This window comes from Leucoraja erinacea, chromosome 24 (assembly GCF_028641065.1).
Source record: "Leucoraja erinacea ecotype New England chromosome 24, Leri_hhj_1, whole genome shotgun sequence".
Lineage (NCBI taxonomy): Eukaryota > Metazoa > Chordata > Chondrichthyes > Rajiformes > Rajidae > Leucoraja > Leucoraja erinaceus.
The window spans coordinates 18,634,222-18,661,356 of record NC_073400.1 but is presented as its reverse complement, the minus strand read 5'-3'; the positions used below and the strand labels follow the sequence as shown (position 1 = coordinate 18,661,356).

The following is a 27,135-nucleotide window of genomic DNA, read 5'->3' as shown; positions in this document are numbered from 1 at the left end:
ACCTAATTACGACCTGTTGACGTCGTGTTAGTTGCTGAACCTCTGTTTAAGTTTAGAAATACAGCATGGAAACAGGCCCTTCTTCCCACCGAATCAGTGCCACCCTTTGATCACATGTTCTATGTTATACCACTTTCTCATCCATTCCCTACACACACCAAGGGCAATTTACAATGGGCCGATTAACCTACAAACCCGCATGTCTTTAGGATGTGGGAGGAAACCGGATAACTCGGAGGATACTTACGAGGTCACAGGCAGAATGTGCAAACTGCACGCAGATAGCACCTGAGGTCAGGATCGAACCCGGGTCTCTGGCGCTGTGAGGCAGCAGTTCTACCCACTGCACCACTGAGCCGTCCATGTGTAGATGCTAACTGGAAAACAAGACTTTGTTATTAATATTACCCAAAACCCCAGAAATAATGTGTTACCACCTGGCTAATAAAAACATGAAGAGTCTTAATTTTTCGACATAATTATAAGACACTTGGTCACCCCATTTATAAATCTGATTTTAATCTTGAAGATCTGAAATAAAAGCACATGGGTATTAGATCAACAATCCCTTGTGCTGTAAAGCACTGACTGTTTTTGCTGTGCTAGATTAGCTTTGAAAATGATTTTCATGAGAGATATTATTACCCAGACTTACTACAGGCTTTGCTACTATAATAGCTGTTGCAAATTTTTGACGTGGAAGGTAGATTGACGGAAAATCTAATAAGCTGTTCCCAGCTGTGACCTGAAGGTAATTGTGACCTGCTGTTGATTTTGCTTGGCTTTGTTCAGCTGTAACATCAGTTAATATACATAGAATGTATCTCCACATTATGGTCCAATTACATGGCGCAGTGGCGCTGCGGTGGAGTGTTGCCTTACAGAGCTAGAGTCCCCAGTTCGATCTGACTAGGGGTGCTGTTTGTACAGAGTTTGTATGTTCTCCCTGTGACCGTATAGGTTTTCTCCAGGTGCTCCAGATTCCTCTCACACTCCAAAGACGTGCAGGTTTGTAGGTTAGTTAGCTTTGATTAAAAAATCAATTGTAAATTTTCACCAGTGTGTAGGATAGTGCTAGTGTACGGGATGATCGCTGGTTGGCATAGACTCGGTGGGCCAAAGGGTCTGTTTCCACATTGCATCTCTAAAGTCTGCATGAAAGCATGTTATGCCCCTGTCCCACTTAGGAAACCTGAACGGAATATCTGGAGACTTTGCGCCCCACCCAAGGTTTCTGCGCGGTTCCCAGAGGTTCCCGGAGGTTGCAGGTGGTTGCCGGAGGTTGTAGGTAGTGGAAGCAGGTAGGGAGACTGACAAAAACCTCCGGGAACCTCTGGGAACCGCACGGAAACCTTGGGTGGGGCGCAAAGTCTCCAGAGGTTTCCGTTCAGGTTTCCTAAGTGGGACAGGAACATGATTCTATTTCAGTCAAATTCAGTCAAATGCTCAAACACGTGAATGATCATGCTAAATATGCTTCTTGTTCTCTGCTTCCTTGAAGCACCTGACCAAACGCTTCCAAATCATAAGACAAAGCAGCGTGTGTGTGTGTGTGTGTGTGTGTGTGTGTGTGTGTGTGTGTTCCACTCTGACAGTCGCCGTTCCAGTTGCCGGTTTTTCAGGCGACTGCCGGCACCTTGACAGTCGCCTAAGTGGGACAGACAGGCCCATTAGGGAAAATGGAAACAAGAGATATAAGAGGATGATGTAGAGAGATAATGAACAATGAATGAAAGATATGTAAAAAAGTTACAATGATAAAGGAAACGGGTCATTGTTAGCTTTGGGTGAGAACAAAAGCGGGTACGACTTGGGTGGGGGAGGGATTGAGAGAGCGAGGGAATTTCGAAGTTGTTTGTTAGAGAAGTTAGAGAAAACAATATTCATACCACTGGGCTATGAGCAGCCCAAGGGAAATATGAGATGCTGTTCCTCCAATTTGCGTTTTGCCTCAGTCTGACAATGGAGGCCACCTAGGCCGGAAAGGTCAGTGTGGGAATGGGAAGGAGAATTAAAGGACATTCTGATCTCAGGCAGTGACTATTGATGTGGCAATTTTTACAAATGGACGGCTCAGTTTTTTTTAAAAAGGGAATACTTGAAATATTCAGCAGGTCATTTTTGTTGGGAGATATTGTTGGGAGGGCAATATTTCAGGACGAAGATTGCATCAGAATTGCTGGATTGTGATTAGCTTTAAGCATACTTTTGACTACTTTTGCCCCCTCACCCAAAAGCACTTATCGTCAATTGTACAAGACTCAAGAGTGTTTAACTTTAGAGATACAGCGCGGAAACAGGCCATTTGGCCCACTAACACTATCTACCATTTTCCATACACTGGGGCACTTTACAATTTTATTGAAGCCGATGAACCTACAAAACCACGCATCTTTTGAGGGTGGGAGATAACTGGAGCACTCGGATGAAACACACGTGGTCAGGATCGAACCCGGGTCTCTGGCGCTGTAGAGCAGCAACTCTACCACTGCGTCCCTCTGCTACCCTGTGCATTTAATTGTCATATATATAAAAAATGGAACAATCACATTCTTACTTGAAGCAGCATAACAGGTCTGTAAGCACAATACTCATAAATAGCATAAACAAAAACATTTCCAATAATTAAAAAAAACAATATTAGTGCAGGAGAACACGAAGAGCAACCAAGTCAGTTTGTGCTTCATTGTTTAGTTGGTGTTGTGCAGTATTCAAGAGCCTGGTGATTGCTGGGAAGCAGCTGTTCTTAAACCTGGCAGTCACAATTAACAGAACAACCTGTTGGTTTAATGTTGAATCCTCCTGCCTTATAGGACCGGACATTGCAGCATATCATGCATTTGCCATTCTCCTGTGGACTAGGTACATAGGGCACACAATGAGTTGATACACAATGACATGGATAAGCAGGGAATGGAGAGACATGGATATGGAGAGACGGGGAATGGAGGGAGATGGATATGCAATGAATGAAAGGATATGGATAGGGAGGGATATGGATTTGTGGGGAAAGGATGGATATGGATATGGAGGGATATGGAAATGTGGGGAATGGAAGGATATGGATCTGCAGGGAATGGAGGGATATGGATATGGATATGGATCTGTAGACAGGAGGAATTGGTTTAATATGGCATGGTGTTCGACACTGCCATTGTGGGTGTAAGGGCTGTACTGTTCTACAATTCTATGATGCTCTGCGTGTGCATGTTCCAGCAGCTGCCCTGTGTAACCCAGTGCTCTCACCCTTGTTTTCTCAGATGGCATTCACAGCGTCACTGCCCAGTGCACCCTGCAGGTCACCATCATCACCGACGAAATGCTGAGCAACAGCATCACCCTTCGCTTGGAGAACATGTCCCAGGACCGCTTCCTCTCCCCCCTTCTCTCCCTCTTTGTGGAGGGAGTGGCGACGGTGTTGGCCGCCATGAAAGCGGACATTGTGATCTTCAACATACAGAACGACACGGACGTAAAGGCCACGATCCTCAACGTCAGCCTCTCCGTGCTGGTCCCCGGTGGGGCCCACAATCAGTTCTTCTCCTCCGAAGACCTGCAGGAGCAGATTTACCTGAACCGTACCCTCTTGACGGCCATTTCCACCCAAACGGTGCTGCCGTTCGACGACAATATCTGCCTGCGGGAGCCCTGCGAGAACTACATGAAGTGTGTGTCCGTGCTGAAGTTCGACAGCTCGGCCCCGTTCATCACCTCCAACACCATCCTGTTCCGTCCCATCCATCCCATAAACGGCCTGCGGTGCCGGTGCCCTGCCGGATTCACCGGGGACTACTGCGAGACAGAGATCGACCTGTGCTACTCCAACCCCTGTGGCAACCATGGCACCTGTCGTAGCCGGGAAGGTGGATTCACCTGCGAATGTCACGAAGACTACACAGGTGAGTCTACATGTTGGTCCACAACAAGGATTCATGTAAGCCGCTCTGTTGCAATGGAAATCATTTCTCTTCCTATAATATCATTGCATCCCATTAGACAGACACAAATGCCGGGGTAACTCAGCGGGTCAGTCAGCATCTCTGGAGTAAGGGAATTGGTGACGTTTCGGGTCGAGACCCTTCTTCAAGCCCGTCGTCTGTCTTGACCCGAAACCTCACCTATTCTGCCTGACCTGCTGAGTCACTTTTGTGTCTTTGGTGTAAACCAGCATCTGCAGCTCCTTCTTCTCCACATTCTTTCACGGCTTTAAACTGAATTGTTTACTCGTTTGCCCAAGCAATGTGGAATTCAGTGGTTCCCTGGTTCTTTATTATCGCATACACAGATGTACAATGACATTATGGAGTTGCATACAGTGCAGTAAAGTCAGCTATGGTAATATCTTGCAGAAACAAAGAATTGCAGATGCTGGTTTATTCCAAAGATAGACACAAAATGCTGGAATAAAGGGCCTGTCCCACTGATGCGATTTTTTTCGGCGACTTGTCATCACCCGTCATAGTCGCAGCAGGTAGCGGGGTGCCGCCTGTATGGTTGTGAGTAGTCGCCCAAAGAGTCACACCTTTTTCTAGTCGCCGCTGGATTTTCGACACGTTGAAGATTTTCGGTGACTTGCTGCGACTATGACGGATGCTGGCAGTCGCCGAAAAACATTGCGTAAGGGGGTCAGGCCCTTAACTCAGTGGGCCAGGCAGCATCCCTGGAGAAAAGAAAAAAAAATAGTCTGAAGAAGGGTCCTAACTTGAAACTTCATCTATCCATGTTCTCCAGAGATACCGCCTGACCCGTTGAGGCCTGGATAGAGTGAATGTGGGGAAGATGTTTCCACTAGTGAGAGAGTCTAGGACCAGAGTGCATGACCTCAGAATGAAAATATGTACCCTTTGAAAGGAGATGAGGAGGAATTTTCTTAGCCAGAGAGTGTTGAATCTGTGGAATTCATTGCCAAAGTTGATTGTGGAGGTCAAGTCATTGGGTGTTTTTAAACTGGAGATTGACAGGTATGGGGATAAGGCAGGAGAATGGGATTGAGAGGGAAAGATAGATCAGCCATGATTGAATGGTGAAGTAGACTCGATGGGCTGAATGGCCTAATTCTGTAACTATCTTATGAACTCATTCTGCTCCTATTTTCTGTTTTGCCTAAAGCTGAGAGCACGCTAAGTACATCTGAAACAGCTTTTATTTTTATTTGCCGGTTATTTATAGACAATTTTTGAAATGCGTCTCCTGGCAATTAAGGAAAATAAGAAAAAAAGTTATGGCTCTTTATATAACTCTCTATATATGGCTCTATATATATATAGCAATGTATTCTTTCTACATTAATCTTGTATCACACTTGGGTAGAAAGAATGGAGAGGTCACCTCTTATCTGAAAGGTGCAAGACTAGGTGGGGTGGGGTGCCGGAATGCAAATACCCAATCAATAAAAAGTTGGTGCCATTGTAGAAGCTGAAATCTGGAGCAGAGCACAAAATGCTGGAGGGATTCAGTGGACCGGGCAGCATCTGTGGAGGGAGTGGACAGGCGACGTTTCGGGACCCTTCTTCAGACTGATGGCGTAGAGAGGAAAAAGCTGGAAAAGAGTTGTGGGGGTGGGACAAAGCCTGGCAAGTTATAGGTGGATACAGGTGAGGGGAGGGGGTGATTTGGTGGAAGAGTGGGGCAAATGACAAAGGCTGGAGGTGAAAAGTTGGATAGGACGGGAAATAAAAGATGCTTGAATTTCTAAGGCTTAATGCTTAACCTCAAAGTGATCTTGTCTGTGCTAGCATGTACACCTCCCAGATTTAGGAATGTGGATTACAAAGCCCTTGGGTGAGATGAAGGGAAATATGAATCAACAATTGCTCACTTTGTTTGGTTGGTAATTTGTGAATGAACGGAAGGTTCTTTTTGCAAGCAGACTTGCATGTTTCAGTGTTCCCGCGAACATCCAGACATTGAATAAGCTTGTCCCATGGTTGGGACTTGTATCATTTTACAAAGACTGAATATCTCAACCAGCTCCTAAAAAACAGACACTCCACTCTAATGCATCAGGAATGTGCCATCAATTCCTCTCACTGTTTCGGAGGGGAACCAAATAACGTGTAATATCCGAGCACACTTCAGAATTGTTAGTCAAACCTTATTGCAGTGACTCCATTGCTATTGTATTCAAAATGTCCACTCGAACTCCGAAAATCCATTCTCAGCAGCAATGTCCACCGTAAAGATTAGTTTAGAGATACTGCGCAGAAACGGGCCCTTCAGCCCAACGAAGTCTGCAGCGACCAGCGATCCCCGCACACTAGCGCTCCCCATCACGCAACAGGGACAATTTTTTACATTTATACCAAGCCAATTAACCTACAAACCTGTCGGTTTTTGGAGTGTGGGAGGAAACCGAAGATCTCGGAGAAAACCCACGCAGGTCATGGGATGAACGTACAAACTCCGTACAGGCAATGCCCGTAGTCAGGGTCAAACTCTGGTCTCCAGCGTTGTAAGGCAGTAACTCTACCGCTAGGGCACCGCGCCGACCAGCGATTGCCCCATACACTAGTTCTATCGTATACAATAGGAGCAATTTACAGAGGCCAATTAACCTATAAACCCGCACGCCTTTGGTATGTGGGAGCAAACCCACGCAATCTCAGGGAGAATGTGCAAACTCCACAAAGTCAGTACCCAAGGTCAGGATCGAACCCGGGTCTCTGGCGATGCGAGGCAGCCACTGTGCCGCCCACTGAAGCCGTACATTTTCAAGGTATGTGAACAAAAAAATTAAATCTTTAAATTTGATTGATATAGTATATAGAATTCTAGATAGCGTTGTAAAGTCATACTGCTCAGAAACAGGCCCTTCAGCCCAACTGCAGATCAAAATGCCCCATCTAAGCTAGCCTTATTTGCCTACACCTGGCCCATATCCCTCCAAATCTTTCCTAACTACATACCAGTCCAAATGTCTTCTAAATGTTATTATAGTACCTGCCTCAACTACTTCAATTGACAGCTCATTCCAAACACCCTCCACCCTCTGTGTAGAAAAGGTTATCCCCTCAGCTTCCTATTAAACCTTTCCCCTCTCACTTTAAGCCTATGCCCTCTAGTTCTTGATTCTCCTACCCTGGGTAAGTGTGCATTCACCCTATCTAGGCCTTTTCTGATTTTGTACACCTCTGCAGGATCATCCCTCATCTCCTGCCCAACCTCTTTCTATAGCTCAGGCCCTCGAGTCCTGCTCACATCTTCGTAAATCTTTCCAGCTTCGAGGCATCTTTACATTAGTGATTTTGCTTTTTAACATAAAGTAGAAAGTAGAATAGTACGTCACAAGAACAGGCCCTTCGGCCCGTAATATTTGTGCCGTAAAAGATGCCAAGACCAACTCTTACCTACCTGTACAAAATCATTATCCCTCCATTCCCTGCACGTCCATGTGCCTGTCCAAACGTCTCTTAAGCACCACCATCGTATGTGCCTGTACCACCTCTCCCGGCAGTGTGTTCCAGGCACCCATCACCCTCTACGTAAAAAAGACACACATCTCATTTACACTTTGTCCCTCTCACCTGAAAGATATGCCCTCTGGTATTTGATTTTTCCATCCTGGGAAAAAAGATTCTGCCTGTTTAACTTATCTATTAAACATCCACTTGCTTTTCCAATTTGATGCTGGGAATTTACCTTGTCAAATATCCATCATCTAAGCAAACATGGTGAACACACAATGTAATGGGCAGCTTACACTGCAGCTAATTCTTTAAAAAAAGAACCCTATTCCACCAACGAGAGTATCTAAATCAGGAGATTAGACTGTACAGAGCTGTTGGATGTCAGTCATGAAAGTTCCCGTGGATAATTTCCAAGGTTATGTCATCATATTGTTGGATACCTGGCTTTGCAGACTAAAGTTTCCACAACTGCCTCAAACCACCTCTTGTCATTTCTCGTTCTGCGGATAGGTTATTATACATGAAGAATCTTGTTGCAGTTCCTTAAAGAATGTCAGTGCAAAAATATGTGAAACATAATATTTTGGCATTTGCCTATCCTGACGCACACCCTTATTTTAGTTTAGAGATACAGCGTGGACACAGGCCCTTCTGGAAGAAGGAATTCAGGGACGGTGCAGTCATGCAGTGGGTGGAGTTGCTGCCTCACTTCAACAGAGATCCAAGTTCAATCCTGACCTCGGCTGCTGTCTGTGTGAAGTTTGCGTGTTCTTCCTGTGACCGCATGGGTTTCCTCCGAGTGCTCCAGCTTCCTTCCACATCCCAAAGACGTGCGGGTTTGTCGGTTAATTGGCCCTCTGTAAATTGCCCCTAGTGTGGAGGGAGTGGATGGAAACCTGGTGTAACACAGAACTAGTGTGAATGGGTGATCGATGGTCAGCGTGGCATCGGTGGGCAGAAGGGTCTGTTTCCGACTTGTAACTCTAAACTCTACATATTGTACTTCAGTTGGACTTAATTGTATTTGTATATACTATTATCTGGAGCAATTGCAAAACAAAGCTTTTTTGACTGTACCTCAGTATACAAGACAATAGTGAACCTAAACCTAATACCACAAATGGGTCTTATCTCCCTGTTACCCAACATTATCATGACTGCATAAAGGTAGAAAGAAGGAACTGCAGACGCTGGTTTAACAAGAAAAGGCACAAAGTGTTGGAGTAACTCAACGGGTTTGAATAAAGGTCCCGACCCAAAACGTCACCAATCCGTGCTCTCCAGAGATGCTGCCTTACCCGCTGAGTTACTTCAGCACGGTGGATCTTTGAAGAAGGGTCCCAACCTGAAACACCTCCTATCCGTGTTCCCCAGGGCTGCTGCCTGACCCGCTGAGTTACTCCAGCACTTTGTGTCTTCCCATCATCATGGCGTATATTTCTGACAGAGATAGCGATCGGAAATAGAAAGCCTCATTATTCATTCCTTCTCGGTACAGGGTCAGTGAGGTCACTGGCTGTGTGCCTTATCACTGTCAGCTGGAATAAGGTAACCTGACATCAAAACAACAACATAATTGCTCTCTCTCTCATTGAAACTAGGCATCCCAAAGAAACCGCACTGCCACTAATGATGCAGAATATCTCAGCTCCATATGGTCTTCTGCAAATTCCTCCCTCTGGTTTGTCTAGTGCTTTTTAGAAACATAGAAACATAGAAATTAGGTGCAGGAGTAGGCCATTCGGTCCTTCGAGACTGCACCGCCATTCAATATGATCATGGCTGATCATCCAACTCAGTATCCCGTACCTGCCATCTCTCCATACCCCCTGACCCCCTTTGCCACAAGGGCCACATCTAACTCCCTCTTAAATGTAGCCAATGAACTGGCCTCGACTACCCTCTGTGGCAGAGAGTTCCAGAGATTCACCACTCTCTGTGAAAAAAGTTCTTCTCATCTCGGTTTTAAAGGATTTCCCCCTTATCCTTAAGCTGTGACCCCTTGTCCTGGACTTCCCTAACATCGGGAACAATCTTTCTGCATCTAGCCTGCCCAACCCCTTAATAATTTTGTAGGTTTCTATAAGATCCCCTCTCAATCTCCTAAATTCTAGAGAGTATAAACCAAGTCTATCCAGTCTTTCTTCATAAGACAGTCCTGACATCCCAGGAATCAGTCTGGGATGTTTTCCTCTATTTACTCTCCCCGTGTTTTAGATGGGATCACTTTGGATGATGGAGATGAGAAATGGCTGTGATGGAGAGAGACATGAATTAGACAAGGCAGTGAAAAGAAAAAGACTGCACAAAAACAAGACCTTGGAGCAAAAACACCCTTAGGGAAATAAGTGCAAGAGATGGTGGATGGTGTTCTATTGCTGAGGTAGGATTAGGTTCAATATGCAAGTGTGCAAGTGTTTGCCTGCTTGCTGCTTGCAAAATGTTTAGTTTAGATTAATATTGTCACGTGTACCGAGGGACAGTGAAAAACGTTTTGTTGCGTGCTATCTAGTCAGCGGAAAAATGACACGTGATTACAATCAAGCCATCCACTGTGTACAGATGCTTGACAAAGTGAACAATGATTAGTGCAGTAAAGTCTGACTCTCTGATGGCCATTCTGGGTGAGATTACAGTAGAAGTCAAACGTCGAGTGTGTTTAATTGTCTAATGTCCCATCAATGATATAATTTTATCGTTGCTGTAGTTTTACAGGCTCGTTACCTCATGAATAAATTAATAATTAGTCATGCTTGTCCTTAACAGTGCACGGCCGACGTCCACAGTGTAACCAAAACAAAGTCCATAGCAATTCATGGTTGCTAAGGAATGATTGAAGTCTGTGTTGTGCAGTGTTCAAGAGCCTGCTGGTTGCTGGGAAGAAGCTGGTCTTGAACCTGGGGGCCATGGTTTTCAGGCTCCTGTACCGTCTTGCCAATGGTGGCGGGACGATGAGAGCGTGGCCAGGGTGGTGTGGGTTTTTGACATTAATAGTGGTCTTGTGAGTTTCTGGAGTTGATCTAAATTGTTTGCCAGCCTGGAGAGTTTAAATCGTCTCCACCGTGAACAAAAGAGGGCGGCACGGTGGCGCAGCGGCAGAGTTGCTGCCTTAAGGGCCTGTCCCACGAGCATGCGGCAAGTGCAACCTAACGTGGTCGCTTGAACCGTACGGCCTCGCGGGGCCGATCCCACTTTGATCGCAGGAGCCATATGGAGTTGTGCGGAGCTGGTCCCGACATCGTGCGGGGCTCCGAAAAACTGACACTGTTCAAAAATTCCGCACGGCAACAGTCTGCCGGTCCGCAGCCGCATTGAGGCCATACGCACCGTCTAGACGCCGTACGCAGCGTCTTGACGGCGTACGCCTAGCGCGAACTTCCCGCGGACTTCGCTCGAACTTCAGTCAACTCGTACGGGATCACTCGACCTCCGCGCGGCCCCCACTTCCGGTTTGGTCGCGCTAGCCGCATGCAGTCGCATGTTCGTGGGACAGGCCCTTTACAGCGCCAGAGACCCAGGCTCGATCCTGACATACGGATGCTGTCTTTATGGAGCTTATACGTTCTTCCTGTGACTGCGTGGGTTTTCTCCTGGTGTTCCGGTTTCCTTCCACATGCCAAAGACATGTGGGTTTGTAGGTTAATTAGCTTCTGGCAAATTGTAAATTGCCCCCTGTGTATAGGATAGTGCTAGTGTTTGGGGCGATCGCTAGTCAGGACGGACTCGGTGGGATAAAGGGCCAGTTTAAACCCTGTATCTCAAGTCTAATGTCTTAAAAAAACACTGGTCTGATTTCTTGTTAATGTATGGCATGTTTTTGAAAATTGGCGTTATCCTTATCTCCGCATCGTAGGCTGCAGGAAAGAGTGCTGTGGACGGTTTTAGCTTAGTCTGATGATGTAGAGTTTCCCTTCGTAAAGCCATCTGTTATTGTTTCTCACAGCTCCATTGTGTTGGAACGATTGTGACTTTAATGAACGATAGCTGCAGGAAATGACAATGTTGTCTCCTTGATGATTATTCATCTTTGCCAGACTCTGTAGATGTGTCTGAAGCCGGTGAGGAGGCTATGGAGACTGAGACAGACACAAAGTGCTGGAGTAACTCAGTGGTTCAGGCAGCATCACTAGAGAACGTGGATAGGCGATGCTTCGGTTCGGGGCCCTTCTTCAGACTGACAGTTACCTACCGTTGGTACTTGTTATTTTAACATGGATGCCACAACATGCAGTTATGGCAGTGGAATGTCATGGGTCTGTAAAGTAATGTGATTCGAGGTGTGAGAAGAAGATGTGTGGGGTCGGCACAGTGGCGCAGCGGTAGAGTTGATGTCTTACAGCCCAGAGACCTGGGTTTGATCCTGACTACAGGTGCTGTCTGTACGGTGCTTGTACAGTACATCAGCCCTGTGACCATGTAGGTTTTCCTCCGGTGTTCCTGTTTCCTCCCACATTCCAAAGATGTGCAGGTTCGTAGGTTAATTGGCTTCAGTAAAAATAGTATATTTTCCCTAGAACTGTATGTAGGATAGTGCTAGTGTACGGGGTGATTGCTTGTCAGCGCGGACTTGGTGGGCTGAAGGGACAGTTTCCGCACTCTATCTCTGAACTAAACAAAACTAAATCTTCTCTGCACTCCTTTCAGCTTAATGGTATCTTTCCTGTAGCCAAGAATGGGCCAAGCTGAACACAGTACACTAAGTGTAGGAAAGAACTGCAGATGCTGGTTTAAATCGAAGGTAGCCACAAAATGCAGGAGTAACTCAACGGGTCATGCAGCATCTCTGGAGAGAAGGAATGGGTGACGTTTTGGGTCGAGACCTTTCTTAAGACTGATGTCAATAGACAATAGATAATAAGTGCAGGAGTAGGCCATTCAGCCCTTTGAGCCAGTGCTGTCATTCAATGTGATCATGGCTGATCATCCCCAATCAGTACCCCGTTCCTGCCTTCTCCTCATATCCCCTGATTCTGCTATTTTTAAGAGCCCGATCTAGCTCTCTCTTGACCGTATCCAGAGAACCGGCCTCCACCACCCTCTGAGGCAGAGAGTTCCACAAACTCACAACTCTCTGTGAGAAAAAGTGTTTCCTCGTTGACGAGATGACCAGGAAGTTTCAGAGGGAATGCAGTGGGATCCCGTTGGAGGTGGCGGTAATGTTGGAGGATTATATGCTGTATGCGACGGCTGATGGGGTGGAAGGCGAGGACAAGGGGGACGCTGAGAAAGCTGGGAGAGAGGAGGTGGACATGGGAGGTGGGGTGGATTGATAGGCAGATGATTGGAACAAAGGTCAAAGATAAGATCAGAATCAGAAGATTGAAGAGTTGCAAATTGTGAAGCCAGAGGAAGGAATGTGGGAGGTGGAGCAGAGGAGGGAGGGTAGATGTAGGTTTGAGTCTAGGTAGGAGGGAGTGTGGGGAAGAAAGGGGAGGGAGAGGGAGGGTTGTTGGACGTTACCTAAAATTTCAGAATTCAATGTTCCCTAAAACAGGAGAATTCACCGTGTTAATATTTATATTGCAATTAAAAGTCGCCACTGTTTTGTTCTTAGGTAGACATAAAATGCTGGAGTAACTCAGCGGGACAGGCAACATCTCCCACTGCCCGTCCCGCTGAGTTACTCCAGCATGTTGTGTCTACCTTCGATTTAAACCAGCATCTGCAGTTCTTTCCTACAGTATTTATTGTTCTTCTTCTCACTGAAGAAGCAGTGGGATTATCACAACGTGACCTCCCGTTTTAATGCAGGCCATGTCTTGACATTAGTTGTGCATCGGTGGGAACATTGGTCTGTCCAACAAAGGCAGTTTTTTTTTGCTATGAAAAGTGTGCATTTAGTTCTGGTTGGCACAGTGGCCTAGTTTTACATCGCTTGCTGTGTCTGTCGAGATCGCCAGGCTGCGATATAATGCAAAGCCCTGGGAGAACCTTGAAGTAAACCATTGGAACCACATGAGTGGAGTTAGTCGCTCAAACAAAGGAGGGTTCTCCTTCTTCTGTGCATTTTGTTCCAATTAAAATAAGCACTGTTTTCCCGTTAAACTAACTAGATTAGATTCTGTTAGATAGATCACAGCTACACGGAACAGTACAGCGCAGGAACAGGCCCTTCGGCCCACAATGTCTGTGCTAACCACAATGCCAAGATAAACCAATCTCTGTCAGCACATATTGTTCCATTCTCCACATATACATTTGCTAAGCCAAAAGTCTCTTCAACACCACGATTATATCTGCCTCTCCCACCAGCCCTGGCAGCGCATTCCAGGCACCCACCGCCCTCTGTATAGAAACAAAACGTGTCCCCGCACATCTCCATTAAACTCTGCCCCTCTCAGCTTTAAGCTATACCCTCTAGTCTTTGACATTTCGACTGGCGACAGGGATCTATCTACCCTATCGAGGCCTCTTGTAATTTTATATGCTTCCATCAGGTCTCCCTTTATCCTCGGGCGTTCCAGAGAAAACAATCCAAGTTTGTCCACCCCCTCCTTGTAGCTAACATCCTCTAATCCAGGCAGCATTGTGGTAATATTAGACACAAAGTGCTGGAGTAACTCAATGGCTCAGGCAGCATCTCTGGGGATAAAGGATAGGTGACGTTTCGGTCGGGTATAATAATCAAGTGATGGTTTGTTGGTAGTGCATTGGATACCAAAACAAATTTAATAAATATTAGAGCTGTATCGTACTATACTCAATACAAGTGGGCGGCACAGTGGTGTGGCGGAAGAGCTACTACCTCACAGCGCCAGGGACCCAGGTTCGATCCTGATTACGGGTGCTCTCTGTGTGACCTGTGTGGCTTTTCTCCGAGATCTTCGGTTTCCACCCACACTCCAAAGACGTACAGGTTTGTATTTAATTGGCTTTGTGTAATTGTAAAATTGTCCTTAGTGTGTGTAGGGTGGTGTTAATGTGCGGGGATCGCTGGTCGGTGCGGACTCGGTGGGCTGAAGGGCTGTTTCCGTGCTGTATCTCTAAAGTAAACTAAACTGAACTAAACTCAAACTGTACAGAATGAAAGACTCAGTCTTGCATCTTCTGCTATTATAATTCTGTGTTCTACGTGTTGCGAGCATCAGATGTTTACTGTTGATTGAATTTCACAATTTTGAAAGTGCCGGGAGATTGTGCTGTGTCCACTTTTTTTCTTTTTTCTTTTATCTCCTTCCCTCAATTTTTCATGTCGTTTGATACCCTGCCCTTGTGTGCCTTGTCCGAATTGCGTAAAAGCTTATGACTCCATAGGGCAACGCAGCCCAGCCACAAGCAGTCCGCTAGGCCATTATTTTCTTACGATTACGATCGACTAATTTGTCACAGACTGGAGGCTGAACCTGCCTCATCTTCCCGATGGATAAACCCAGCGCTTGGACCTTTGTAAGCTGCTCATTAATGAGACATGACAATGTGTTCCTTCAGATTATGTCAACTTCACAATATATTATGCTCTTACAAACCAGATGATCACAGTCCCTACCCTACAACAGTCACGATTTGAGCTGGCGGACATTAAGAGTCACAGAGGCATACTGCACGGAACCAGACCCTTCAGCTCATCTTGCTCATGCTGACCAAGGTGCCCCATTTATATTTGTCCCACTTGCCTGCATTTGGCCCATATCCCTCCAAACATTTCCTATCCATATACTTACCCTTCTGCCTTTTAAATGCTGTTATAGTACCTGCCTCAACTACCTCATCTGGCAGCTCATTTCATATACCCACTAACCCTCTGTGTGAAAAATCCTCCCCTCAGGTTCATATTAAATCTTGCACCTTTCACCTTAAACATATGTTCATAAGTCATAGGAGCAGAGTCTACTCTGCCATTGAATCATGGCTGAACTACCTTTCCCTCTCAACCCCATTCTCCTGCCTTCTCCCCATAACCCTTGACACCCTTACCTATCAAAAATCTGTCAATCTCTGCCTTAGAGATACCCAATGACGGCCTCCACAGACATCTGTGGAAATGAATTACACAGATTCACCACCCTCTGACTAAATAAATTCCTCCATCTCCTTTCTAAAGTTGCGTTCCTTTATTGTGAGGCCAATATATATATCGTCTTGTTTATGATTCCTCTACCTTGGGTAAAATACTCTGGGCATTCACCCTATCTGTTCCCCTCATGATTTTTTACATTTCTATAAGATCATCCCTCAGCCTCCTGCACTCCAAGGAATAAAGTCCAAGCCTGCTCAACCTCTCCCTGTAGCTCAGCCCCTCAACATCCTTGTAAATCTACTCTGCATCCTTTCCAGCTTATTGATAGGTTTCTTGCTTCTTTCGGAAGGTCGATGGGAAGTCTGTGCGATCAAGGTCACCAGTTATTACATCTTGAGGGTGAGATAGACCATCTATGATGTGAAACTGAATATTGATGTGAAATTTTGCAGAGGCAAAGAGTAGCCTTGTGGATGGATGGAGGTCATGTCACATGCAGTGTCACATACATATGTCTGTATGTATGTTTGTAGATCTGCCTGATGTACAATCTTGAACACACTACATGGTGTTGGGGGAACTCAGTGGGTCAGGCAGCACCTATGGAGGGAATGGTCAGACGATGTTTCGGGTTGAGACCCTTCTTCAGACTGATTGGAGTAGGGTGGGGGGTGGGGGGGGGGGGGGGAGAAAGCTGGGAAGGAGAGGTGAGGGTGGGTTAAAGCCTGGCAAGTGATAGGTGGATACAGTTGAGGGATGGGAGGAAGGGTGGGGGGGTTTGTTTGTTTGATAGATGGGTCGAGTGACAAAGGCTAGAGGTGAAATGGAGAATAAAGAGTGTCAGATAGGTTTCTTGCATTGCCAGTTGGCAATCAACGATTGTATCATCCATAAATACGCACCAATTCATGATGTGGATTGCCGTGTGTGGTATATGGAAATTTCCGGAGCAATTTAGGGGAAACTAGGTAGGTTTAGGCAGTCAGATGTGTTTATGTACACAGAGGGTGGGGAGTGCCTGGAACACGTTGCCGGGAGTGGTGGAGACAGATATGATAGTGGCGTTTTTAGACAGCCGCATGGATATGCAGGGAAATGAGGAATATGGATCATGTGCAAACAAATGCGATAAGTTGGTCTGTGCATCATATTCGGCACGGGCGAGGTGGGCTGAAGGGCCTGTTCCTGTGCTGTACCATTCTAGGCTTTACGATGTCAAGAATAGAGGCAGATAGAGCATAGTCTATCTGACTATATATAGATTTAGTTCATTTATCATTTAGTTGAAGGAAGTTCTGGGCCATCCAGCACTTTACACTCCCAAGCCTTTCCTGACGTCCACTGAGCGAGGGCTATATGTATATATGTATGTAGTTTGTTTGTTTATACTATTTTTATAACAAATGTAAAGCACTTTGGCCAACGAGAGTTGTTTTTTAAATGTGCTATATAAATAAATGTGACTTGACTTGACTAGTCTGCTCCTTGTACACGTGCATATCTACCCTGTCCGCTCCACATATCTTGACCCTGCAACACACTAGTGAAGCGGCAAAGTTAACACATGATTGTGAATGTTTAATGTCCACTGAGCGTACCACTCTCTCATGCTGGGGTGGGATCTGTGGGTGCAGCTATCTGTCTAGCCCCAGAACATTACCTCAGTGACACTCTCTAACAACTATAATTGCAGCTATTAGCTTCCTGATTGAACATTGAAGTTGGTCCATAAATCGGCATGAACATGATAACATGCCTCTTGGAACAATCATAAATTCAAAACTTCACGTTGTAGGAGTAGAATTAGGCCATTCGGCCCATCGAGTCTACTCCGCTATTCAATCAGGGCTGATCTCTGCCACCTGATCCCATCTTCCTGCCTTCTCCCCATAACCCTTGACACCCATTCTAATCAAGAATTTGCCTCTAAAATATCCACTGACCTGGCCTCCACAACCTTCTGTGGCAATGAGTTCCTCAGATTAACTACCCTCTGACTAAAGAAGTTCCTCCTCACCTTTTTTCTAAAAGAGCGCCCTTTAATTCTGAGGCTGTGACCTCTGGTCCTAGACTCTCTCTCCCATCAGTGGAAACCTCCTTTCCACATCCACTCTATCTGTGCCTTTCATTATTCTGTACGTTTCAATGAGGTCCCCCCTCAACCTTCTGAAAGGATGGAAATCTGAAATCATGAAAGGAATCCTTTTTGAAGCATTAAAGCATTTTGATTCCTGGCAAATTCATCAAGTGAGGGATTATTGCCATTTAAATCTTTTAAACCGCTGATATATCCCACCAATACATGAGGCAGAATCTGTGCTTCCAATGGGCATGTAAAAAGACACCGCAGTTTGAAGTTTGTTGGTGCCTGAGGCGAGGAAGATTTTCAAAGGGTTCAAAAGGATACAGTAAATGAGAGGTGTGGTGTAGACTGGAAACCACTGCAGCACGGCGGCAGAATAGTGACAGGCTTTAGGGAGATTCATCGATGAAGGGAAATAAGCTGCACTTACAGCATTCAGATAATTGTCAGTTCCACTTTCAGAATTAGTCATTAGTAGAAGGGTAGACAAAAATGCTGGAGTAACTCAGCCGGTGAGGCGGCATCTATGGAGCGAAGGAAATAGGCAACGTTTCGGGTCGAAACCCTTCTTCAGACCCGGGTTTCAGGTCGAAACCCTTCTTCAGTCATTAATAGAGTTACCTTCCCAGGAACTGAGCCCCGAGACGATGGATAAGAAATTACAGATTGTTTCTAGTTTCAAACATGGTTTTCTGGCAGCTAGTAGTTTGAAATTGACTATCCAGTGTTGTGTCTGCTTGTTTGCCAGGCAGAGCCTGAGTGCCATACTTCAGTAAAGCACTTACGTTTTGGCACTGGGCAGTGAATTTTGAGCTGATAATGCTTCAGCACGTTGTCAGTTTAGAAAGCCGCACATATTAACTATGAGAGCACTCGCCCATCCGCATTCGACAGGATATTTGGATGAATCGAGGCGAAAATAATGTGCGAGATTTTACTCCCAATTTTTAGGTTAAGGTCACATGTGGCGAAGTACAGCAAAAAGCTTTGTTCTGCATGCTATCCATTAGATCAGGTATACCATGCATAGATGCAATCAGTTCAAACATGTACAATAGGTAGAGCAAAGGGGAAGATACAGAGTGTAGAATATAGTTCCCAGCATTATAACGCATCAAAATGCTGGAGTAACTCAGCGGGTCAGGCCGCATCTCTGGAGAAAAGGAATAGGTGGCGTTTCGGGTCAAGACCTTTCTTTAGACTCATATAACACATCAGTTTCATAGACGATGTCCAATGTGTGGAATGGACAATACCCTAGCTTATTGAAGGATCATTCAGCAGCCTGATAACAGAGGGGAAGAAGCTGTTCCTGAGTCTGGAGGTGAGCGCTTTCAAGCTCCTGCACCTTCTGCCCTGACGGGAGAGGACGAGAAGAAGGAATGACCGGGGTTTCACAAAAGGTAGTTGAGGCCAGTTCATTGGCTAGATTTAAGAGGGAGTTAGATGTGGCCCTTGTGGCTAAAGGGATCAGGGGGTATGGAGGGAAGGCAGGTACAGGATACTGAGTTGGATTATCAGCCATGATCATATTAATGGCGGTGCAGGCTCGAAGGGCCGAATGGCCTACTCCTGCACCTATTTTCTATGTTTCTATGTGTCCTCTTTTGTACCTAGACGGCAGAGCTTTAAGGTGAGAGGGGCAAAGTTTAAAGGAGATGGGTGGGGAAATGTTTTTCTTACACAGAGAGTGGTGGGTGTCTGGAACAGGCAGCCAGGGGTGGTGGTGGATGCAAATATGATAGTGGGGTTTGAGTGGCTTTTAGATAGGCACATGGGAATGGTGCGATTGGGAGCAAGTGCAGTAAAGGGGATTGGTTTAACTTGGCATTGGGATTGGCAAGAACGTGTGGGCTCAAGGGCCTGTTCCTGTGCTATACTGTTCTATGTTTTATGTATACCTGATTGGATAAATGTGAATTAGACAATATTTTAACCGCCAGGCAGAAACCAAGATGAACGAAAGATTTTTTCATCTTTATGACACCTCTTACAACCCCAGAATGTCCCAAAGTTCTTTATACCTAATCAAATACTTTTGGCTGGCTGTTGCTTCTGCTATATAGGGAATGCATCAGCCAATATGGAGAATACAAACCTCCCATGAGCAGCTAAGCAGCAGTGAGCGGATAGAGAGCAGATTATCTCGGAGTGTGAGTGTTTCATTGTCATATGTACCAACAACGGAACAATTGATTTCACCCTTGCTGCAGCAAAACAGGCCCGTAAACCTATTGCATATGGATAATGCATAATAAACAAAATATAAATACATTAATAACTCAAATATTAGTGCAAAAAAGGGAAAGTCCTAAAGTGCTCCCAAAGACAGTCCATTGTTCAGTGGAAATATGGAACTGCAGATGCTGGTTTACAAACAAAGACAAACTAAGCGCTGAAGTAACTCATCCAGTCAGGCAACATCTCTTGAGAATGCGGACAGGCGACGTTTCAGGTCGGGACCCTACTTCAGACCTTAGTTCATTGTTTGGTGTTGTGTAGTGTTCAGGAGCCTGAAGGTCGATGAGAAGAAGCTGTTCTTGAACCTGAAGGTCACTGTGTTCCGGCTCCTGTACCTTCTTACCAATGGTAGCAGCGGGATGAGAGAGTGGCCAGGGTGGTGTGGGGTCTGGTGTGGTCTCCTGGTGGGCAGCTCAGTTGCTGTGAAGGACCAGCCAACATCCACCGCTTTCTGTAATCTCCTTGTTGGGCATTCAAGTTGCTGAGCCAGGCCGTGATGCAGCCAGTCAGTGTGATCTCCACTGTGCACCTGTAGAGGTTGGACATGTTCGGGGATGTACCAAAGCTTCTCATTGTCACAGGAATGGTTGTCGTTGAAGGATTTTGTTTGCGACGAGGCATTTGAATGTCGGTCAAAGTCCAGTTGAGGCAGCTACAAGGGAATGATCAACAAGCCTGCCACCAGTTTCTATGTCAGGTTTCACAGTGTGGGCGGTGCAGCGGGTGGATCTGCTGCCTCGCAGCGTCAGGCACCTGGGTTTGATCCTGATCTCTGGTGCCGTCTGTATCGAGTTTGCATATTCTCTCTGTAACCGCATGGTGTTCCTCTGGGCGCTCCAGTTTCTTCCTACATCTTTGTACGTTAATTGGCCTCTGTAAATTTCCCAGGAGACCTGGGTTTGATCTTGACCTTAGGTGCTGTGCTGCCTGTTCAGAGTTTGCACGTTCTCCCTGTGACCGCGTGTTTTTCTCCTGGGTGATCCAGTTTCCTCCCACGTCCCAAATACGTGTGGGTTTGCAGGTTAATTGGCCCTCTGGAAATTTCCCCCACTGTGTAGGGAGTGAATGAGAAAGTGGGACAGCATGGACTCGGTGGGCTGAAGGGCCCGTTTCCATGCTGTATCTTTCAATCAGTCAATGTGACAATTTCATTCTGGTCTTCTTTGACTCCTGTAACTACAGTAACCTGTATATTCAGATGGGCTGAAGGGCCTGTTTCCATGCTGTAACTAAAATTAACGCAGGCAGATCCCCTAGCAGTCTGTTTATTAATGTGTGGGAGACATTATGCTGCCATTAGTGGAATTCCAGCCACAAAGCTCTTCTGAAAACCCCGTGCTGTAACTTCAAACAAATTGGCCCAATTTTATCAACACAATGATTGTATAATTTAATTGACAGATTGGCACTACAGACAGTAATGGAGACCAAGTCATTGGATATTTTTAAAGTGGACATTGATAAGTTCTTGATTAGTAAGGGCGTCAAAAGTTACGAGGAGAAGGCAGGAGAATGGGTTTGAGAGGGGAAAAATATAGCAGCCATGATTGAATGGTCTCGTTGGGCCGAATGGCCTATTTCTGCTCGTATGACATGAACTTATGAACTTTTAATTGTCATATGTACCAACAATGGAACAATGTAATTAATACCAGCAGCAGCAGCAGCAGCAGCCCATGTAGAGACTGGACATAATAGATAATATATAATAAACAAGAAAAATAATGGCCTAATTCTGTTCCTGTGTCTTATGAACTTCTTATTCCTATTTTCAATTAAAACTAACAAAAGAGTAAGTCTCTTTTGGGACAGAGGTCTCTTTTGGGACAATACAATTGGGCAAAACAGAATTCCTGATGGGATTATTTTAGAAATAGTTTTAATTCCACAGGAAGTATCACATTCAAACATCCACGTAAATGGGTCCATTGTCAATGGAGACAAAGTATGTTTACAGTTGAAGAAGCAATGTGCCTGGTTACAGCTTATTTCTGGCTTATGGCCTATTGTTTTTGATGCAGCAATTCATTAAGTGGTAAGAGCATAATTACGCCATTCGGCCCATCAAGTCTACTCCACCATTCAATCATGGCTGATCTATCTTTCCCTCTGAATCCCCATTCTTCTGCCTTCTTCCCATAATGCCTGACACCCGTACCAATCGAGAATCTATCAATCTCTGTCTTAAAAATATCCATTGACTTGGCCTCCACAGCCTTCTGTGGCAATGAACTCTCCCATTGGAATAATAACTTTAAATTAAATTGGAAATGATTCTACTTGTAAGATTTTGTTACACAAGATATATTGTGGCCATTGCGAGGCACCGTATATCTCAGTGAAGTCTGGATCCCGACATCCAGCAATGAATAGGCCAAGAGATCCACCTCCGATGTATAAACCTCTATAATCAGCATCTTCAGAATGACATTAAAAAAATAAGTTGCATAGTGGAAACTTGTGCCACAATAATTGGCAGGAAACGGAATATTGACTTTCTTTACAGATATTTCACATCTGGAATTACTCTTTATCTGCATGAGATAAACCTGGTAGTGAAGACGTAAACTAAATTATAATCACATGCAACTCGCCTCACGGTCTCTGCCTACCACAGAGACAGCGTGGAAACAGGCCCTTCAACCCACCGAGTCCACACCAACCACCAATCACCTGTACACTAGTTCCATCTCACACACTAGGGACAATTTACTGAAGTCGACTCTACGCCCAAATCCTAACCCAGGCCCGATACCTCAGCCACATTTGCTTCCTCGGGACATGCCTGCGCTGCTCCAGATGTCAGCTGATCCACATCGGCGAGACTAAGCGTAGGCTTGGCAATCGTTTCTCCAAACACCTCCGCTTGGTCCGCATTAACTATCCTGATCTCCCGGTGGCTCAACACTTCAACTCCCTTTACCATTCCGAATATGACCTTTCTGTCCTGGGCCTCCTCCATGGCCAGAGTGAGCACCACCGGAAATTGGAGGAACAGCACCTCATATTTCCGCTTGGGCAGTTTGCACCCTAGTGGCATAAACATTGACTTCTCCAATTTCCGGTAGCCCTTGCTGTCTCCTCCCCTTCTCACCTCTCCCTCAGTCCTCGGACTCCTCCTCTTCCTTTCTCCTTTCTTCTTCCCGCCTCCCCCCTCCCCCCCACCCTACATCAGTCTGAAGAAGGGTTTCGGCCCGAAACGTTGCCTATTTCCTTCGCTCCATAGATGCTGTTGCACCCGCTGAGTTTCTCCAGCACTTTTCTCTACTGAAGTCAATTAACTTACAAACCTGTTTGCCTTTGTGATGTGGGAGGAAACTAGAGCACCCAGAGAAAACCCACGGGGTCACAGCAGAAACGTACACACTCCGTACAGACAGCACCCGAGGTCAGGATTGAACCCGAGTCTATGGTACTGTCAGACAACAACTCTACTGCTGCGCCACTGTGCCGCCCCATCTGTTGAAATAAGAGCAAGTAAAAAAAGTACATTCCTGTTGGTCTCGTTGTGCTGGAGGCTCCACAGACGAGGCTGTCTTTTAATGCCATTTGTAAGTACGTTCTGACAATGGTTTCTCCTTTCAGCCCTGTGTCAGTCATGCGATCGTGACCATAATTATCCTCTTCCTTTGCTCGGTAATTGCTCAGTTTGACTGCGCCTTGCATCAAAACCAGGCTGAATAGGTAGGGTCTCGACCAGTCGGCCCTGCCTGCTCATATTGTGGTAAGGTGCTGACATAGCTGGAGCCAGGGGACCTGCGTACATGAAAACCGAGCTGGCATTTAAGTGAGATTACGTTAGATTAAGCGAATGCTGCCTCTCATTACCCAGCCGAGACCCTCTGGGAAATGAAAGGTGTAGTGCAGTGACAGAGAACAAAGTACACAGGAAGGAACTGCAGATGCTGGTTTACACCGAAGATAGACACAAAATGCTGGAGTAACTCAGAGGGACAGGCGCATCCTCCCACACTCATACAGCTTTGTAGGTTAGTTGGCTTTGGTAAAATTGTAAATTGTCCCTAGTGTATAGGATGGTGTTAGTGTACGGGTTGATCGCTGGTCGGCACGGACTCAGTGGGCTGAAGCGCCTGTTGCCATGCTGTATCTCCAAAGCCTACAGTAAAGTCTAAATCTGCCTCATTACACCAGTTATTCTGACTTTTTTTTACCTGCCTCAACTGGGAAACTTGACAGATATAGGTTTAAGAATAAAGCTTTTAAAGAAATCGAAATAGAGCCTCAAGCTCTCAACTTTCTGACCCCTCTCTTGAAGTGCCCTCTCGTCACCCAGTCCTTCCTCCTGCCTCTTGTAAAACTAGACAGCGGTTTCAAACGGGTCGAGTTCCTGTCTCAGATACAACATTTTTAACCAAAGCCACCTCTTTTTCTGGGAATGGAATTACACCCAATCTATTCTGGCGATGTTTGTTGCGAGACACAGAATGACCCGTGCCCCAGGGAAAATTCCCTTGCTCTTCAAAATAATGCAGTGGGATTTATTACAGGTGCCTTAGAGAACATCTTTGGATTCTGTGTAACAACTGATCTGAAAAACACACGCTCTCGACAGGCCCTGCTCCCTGGGCGTCACTGTGAATGTTGTGTTCAATTCCCTGGAGATGGATTACAAGCTGCATTCCCCTGACTCGGGTGAGAGTGCTATCACTGAGCCGAGGCTGGCAGGCGCATACCTGTTTATGGTGGTGAGCTGAGGAGGAAGTTAGATGACATGCATCTCGTAGCAAAATAAGGCCTTCCTTTGTGGCACTGGCAAAACGAGCAGGGAAATGCAAAATATCTGAAACTTGAGACTTGTTCACTGGAAGGTTTGTGAGGTTACTGGCCACGTAGTAAGGGGGCGAGGTATCTAACAACAACACATTACAGGCAGCTGTTTCTGAAGTCCAATACCTCCACCTGAAGGAGGCAATGCAAGTTCAGCGAATTGATTTTTGATTTTGAATGCAATTATTGGGGCAGCACAGTGGCGCAGCAGTAGAGTTGCTGCCTTACAGCATCAGAGACCCGGGTTTGATCCTAACTACAGGTGCTGTGTGTATGGAATGTGCACGTTCTCCCTGTGACCGTGTGTGTTTACTCCGGGTGCTCCGTATTCCTCCCACACTCCAAAGACGTACATATTTGTAGGTTAATTGGCTTTGGTAAAAATTGTAACATCATCCCCAGTGTGTCGTATAATGCTAGTGTACGGGGAGATCCACTGGTTGATGCTGTCTCGGTAGGCCAAAGGGTCTGTTTCCATGCAGTATCTCTGAAGTCTACAATGATTTTAAAATTTTGAATGCAATTATTGGTATACATATCGGTTTATTATGGTCACATACACCATCTCGCTTGAGTTCCTCATTCTATAGAAGATGCTTGGCCCACTGATTGCTTCTCATTACCTCTATTTTATTCCAGCCAGTATCGTGGCTCTATCGTTAATGTACCACCAGACTCAGAAACAGCTTCTTCCCTGCCATTATCAGACTACTGAATGGTCCTCCCATGAGATAGCGTGCATCCCTGATCTTCCAATAAACCTCACTGCAGATACTGGACCTTTTCTCTATAACAAAAGCTTTTTCATGTGTTTTTAAATGTAGGTTAGTTTTACTTTTAGTTTAGTTTATTATTCTCATGTGCACTAAGGTACAGTGAAAAGCTTTTTTATGGCGTGCTATCCAACCAGCGGAAAGATTGTACATGATTACAATCAAGATAGACACAAAATGCTAGAGCAACTCAGCGGGACAGGCCGTATCTCTGGATAGTAGGAATGGGTGACGTTTCTTCAGACTGATGCTGCTGAGTTACTCCAGCATTTTGTGTCTGTCTTCAGTGTAAATCAGCACCTGCAGTTCCTTCCTATACATGATTACAATCAAGCCGTCTAAAGCGCCTGTTTCTACGCTGTATCTCATTGTCGTTCAGTACATGTGACAATAATAAACCTCTATCTAACTCATTTTGTCCCCCCTCACTACTCTCCCAGCATTTTCCAAATCTGTGCAAATGGATCTTGGTTTAAAAAGGACACAAAGTGTTGGAGTAACTCAGCGGGTCAGGCAGCATCTCTAGAGAACACGGATAGATAAAGTTTTGGAACAACACCGTTCTTCAGACGAGAGGGAGATTGGTGGTTCAACATGTTGGACTATAACCAAGCTAGTATCCATCACCACTAATTTAAAACCCTTCACATAATTCACTCCATTACAGGATAATTTGTGTTGTATAGTCAGCAAATGTCCACTAAGAGCAGAGATTGATGGTGAGTTAATAGGTTTTAGTCATGTTGATTGACGTAGAAAATTACCTTATGATCTGCTGGAGTGTTAACTGACAGTCTTCACATGAGGTAGCACCAGCTGTTCCAAGGGGCCATGTTCCTCTAGTCTCTTTGAGTGTATTTACATGTTGGAGGCAGCTGTGTCCTTTACGATTCTTGATATTCTCCTGGACTCCGCTTATTTTTCGTGTGCAATTTGCTGGGAATTCTGTGCAGAAAGGAACTGCAGATGCTGGTTTACACTGAAGATAGCCACAATGTGCTGGAATAACTCAGCAGATCAGGCAACGTCTCTGGAGAAAAAGGATGGGTGACTTTTCAGGTCGGGATACTTCTTCAGATGGCCGGAGAAGGGTCTGGACCTGAAACTTCACCTATCATGTCCTCCAGAGATGCCGTCTGACCTGCTGAGTTACTCCAGCAGGTTATGTCTACCTTGCTGAGAATTCTAATACACTCAGCGGATTGATCATATAAATGGGGTTGCCCAATGAATTGGTTTACAATCATTGGAGTTTAAAACAAAGTGTAACATTTGCAGCTGATGTATTATTAGTTGTGAACCCCATTAAGATTTGGACTGTGTAACGGCGATTAAGGTAGAAATGGGTGGGATTATTTCTCTGGAAGTAAAGCTTTATTGACAAAAGACACAAAATGCCGGAGTGACTGAACGGGTCTGGCAGCATCCCTGGAGAACATGCATAGGTGACGTTTTGGGCCGGGACCCTTCTTCAGACTGATTCCCGACCTGAAATGCCACCTATCCATCATCTCCAGAGATGCTGCTTGACCCGCTGAGTTACTCCGGCACTTTGTGTCTCTTCTTGCAACAATGATTAAGGTAGAAATGGGCAGAACACCTACCTGTAAAGGGACCATGCAGAGAGTTTACACCAAAGATAGACACAAGATGCTGGCATAACTCAGCGGGTCAGGCAGCGTCTCTGGAGAAAAGGAATGGGTGACATTTCGGGTCGAGACCCTTCTTCAGACCCTGGGATAAGTCTGTTGATTGCTTTTTCTGGCGGCATCAAGTGTAGGTAGAGTCAGTGGCGGGGAAGTCTAGTCTGGGTGATGGACTGGGCTACATCTTCAACTCTCAGCAATTTCTCACGGAATAGAGGATATTCCCATGTACTGGAGTGCC

General features: G+C 45.6%; 1 protein-coding gene across 4 annotated transcripts in view; it reads left to right on the top strand.

The window, feature by feature from the left end:
• celsr2 (cadherin, EGF LAG seven-pass G-type receptor 2) overlaps positions 1-27,135 on the top strand; it is a 177,077-nt gene that overhangs the window by 58,227 nt on the left and 91,715 nt on the right. For all 4 annotated transcript variants that reach the window (XM_055654629.1, XM_055654627.1, XM_055654628.1 and 1 more), the window contains exon 2: positions 3,261-3,899. In XM_055654629.1, coding sequence (XP_055510604.1) covers positions 3,261-3,899 — 639 coding nt within the window. The remainder of the gene's footprint in view (positions 1-3,260; positions 3,900-27,135) is intronic.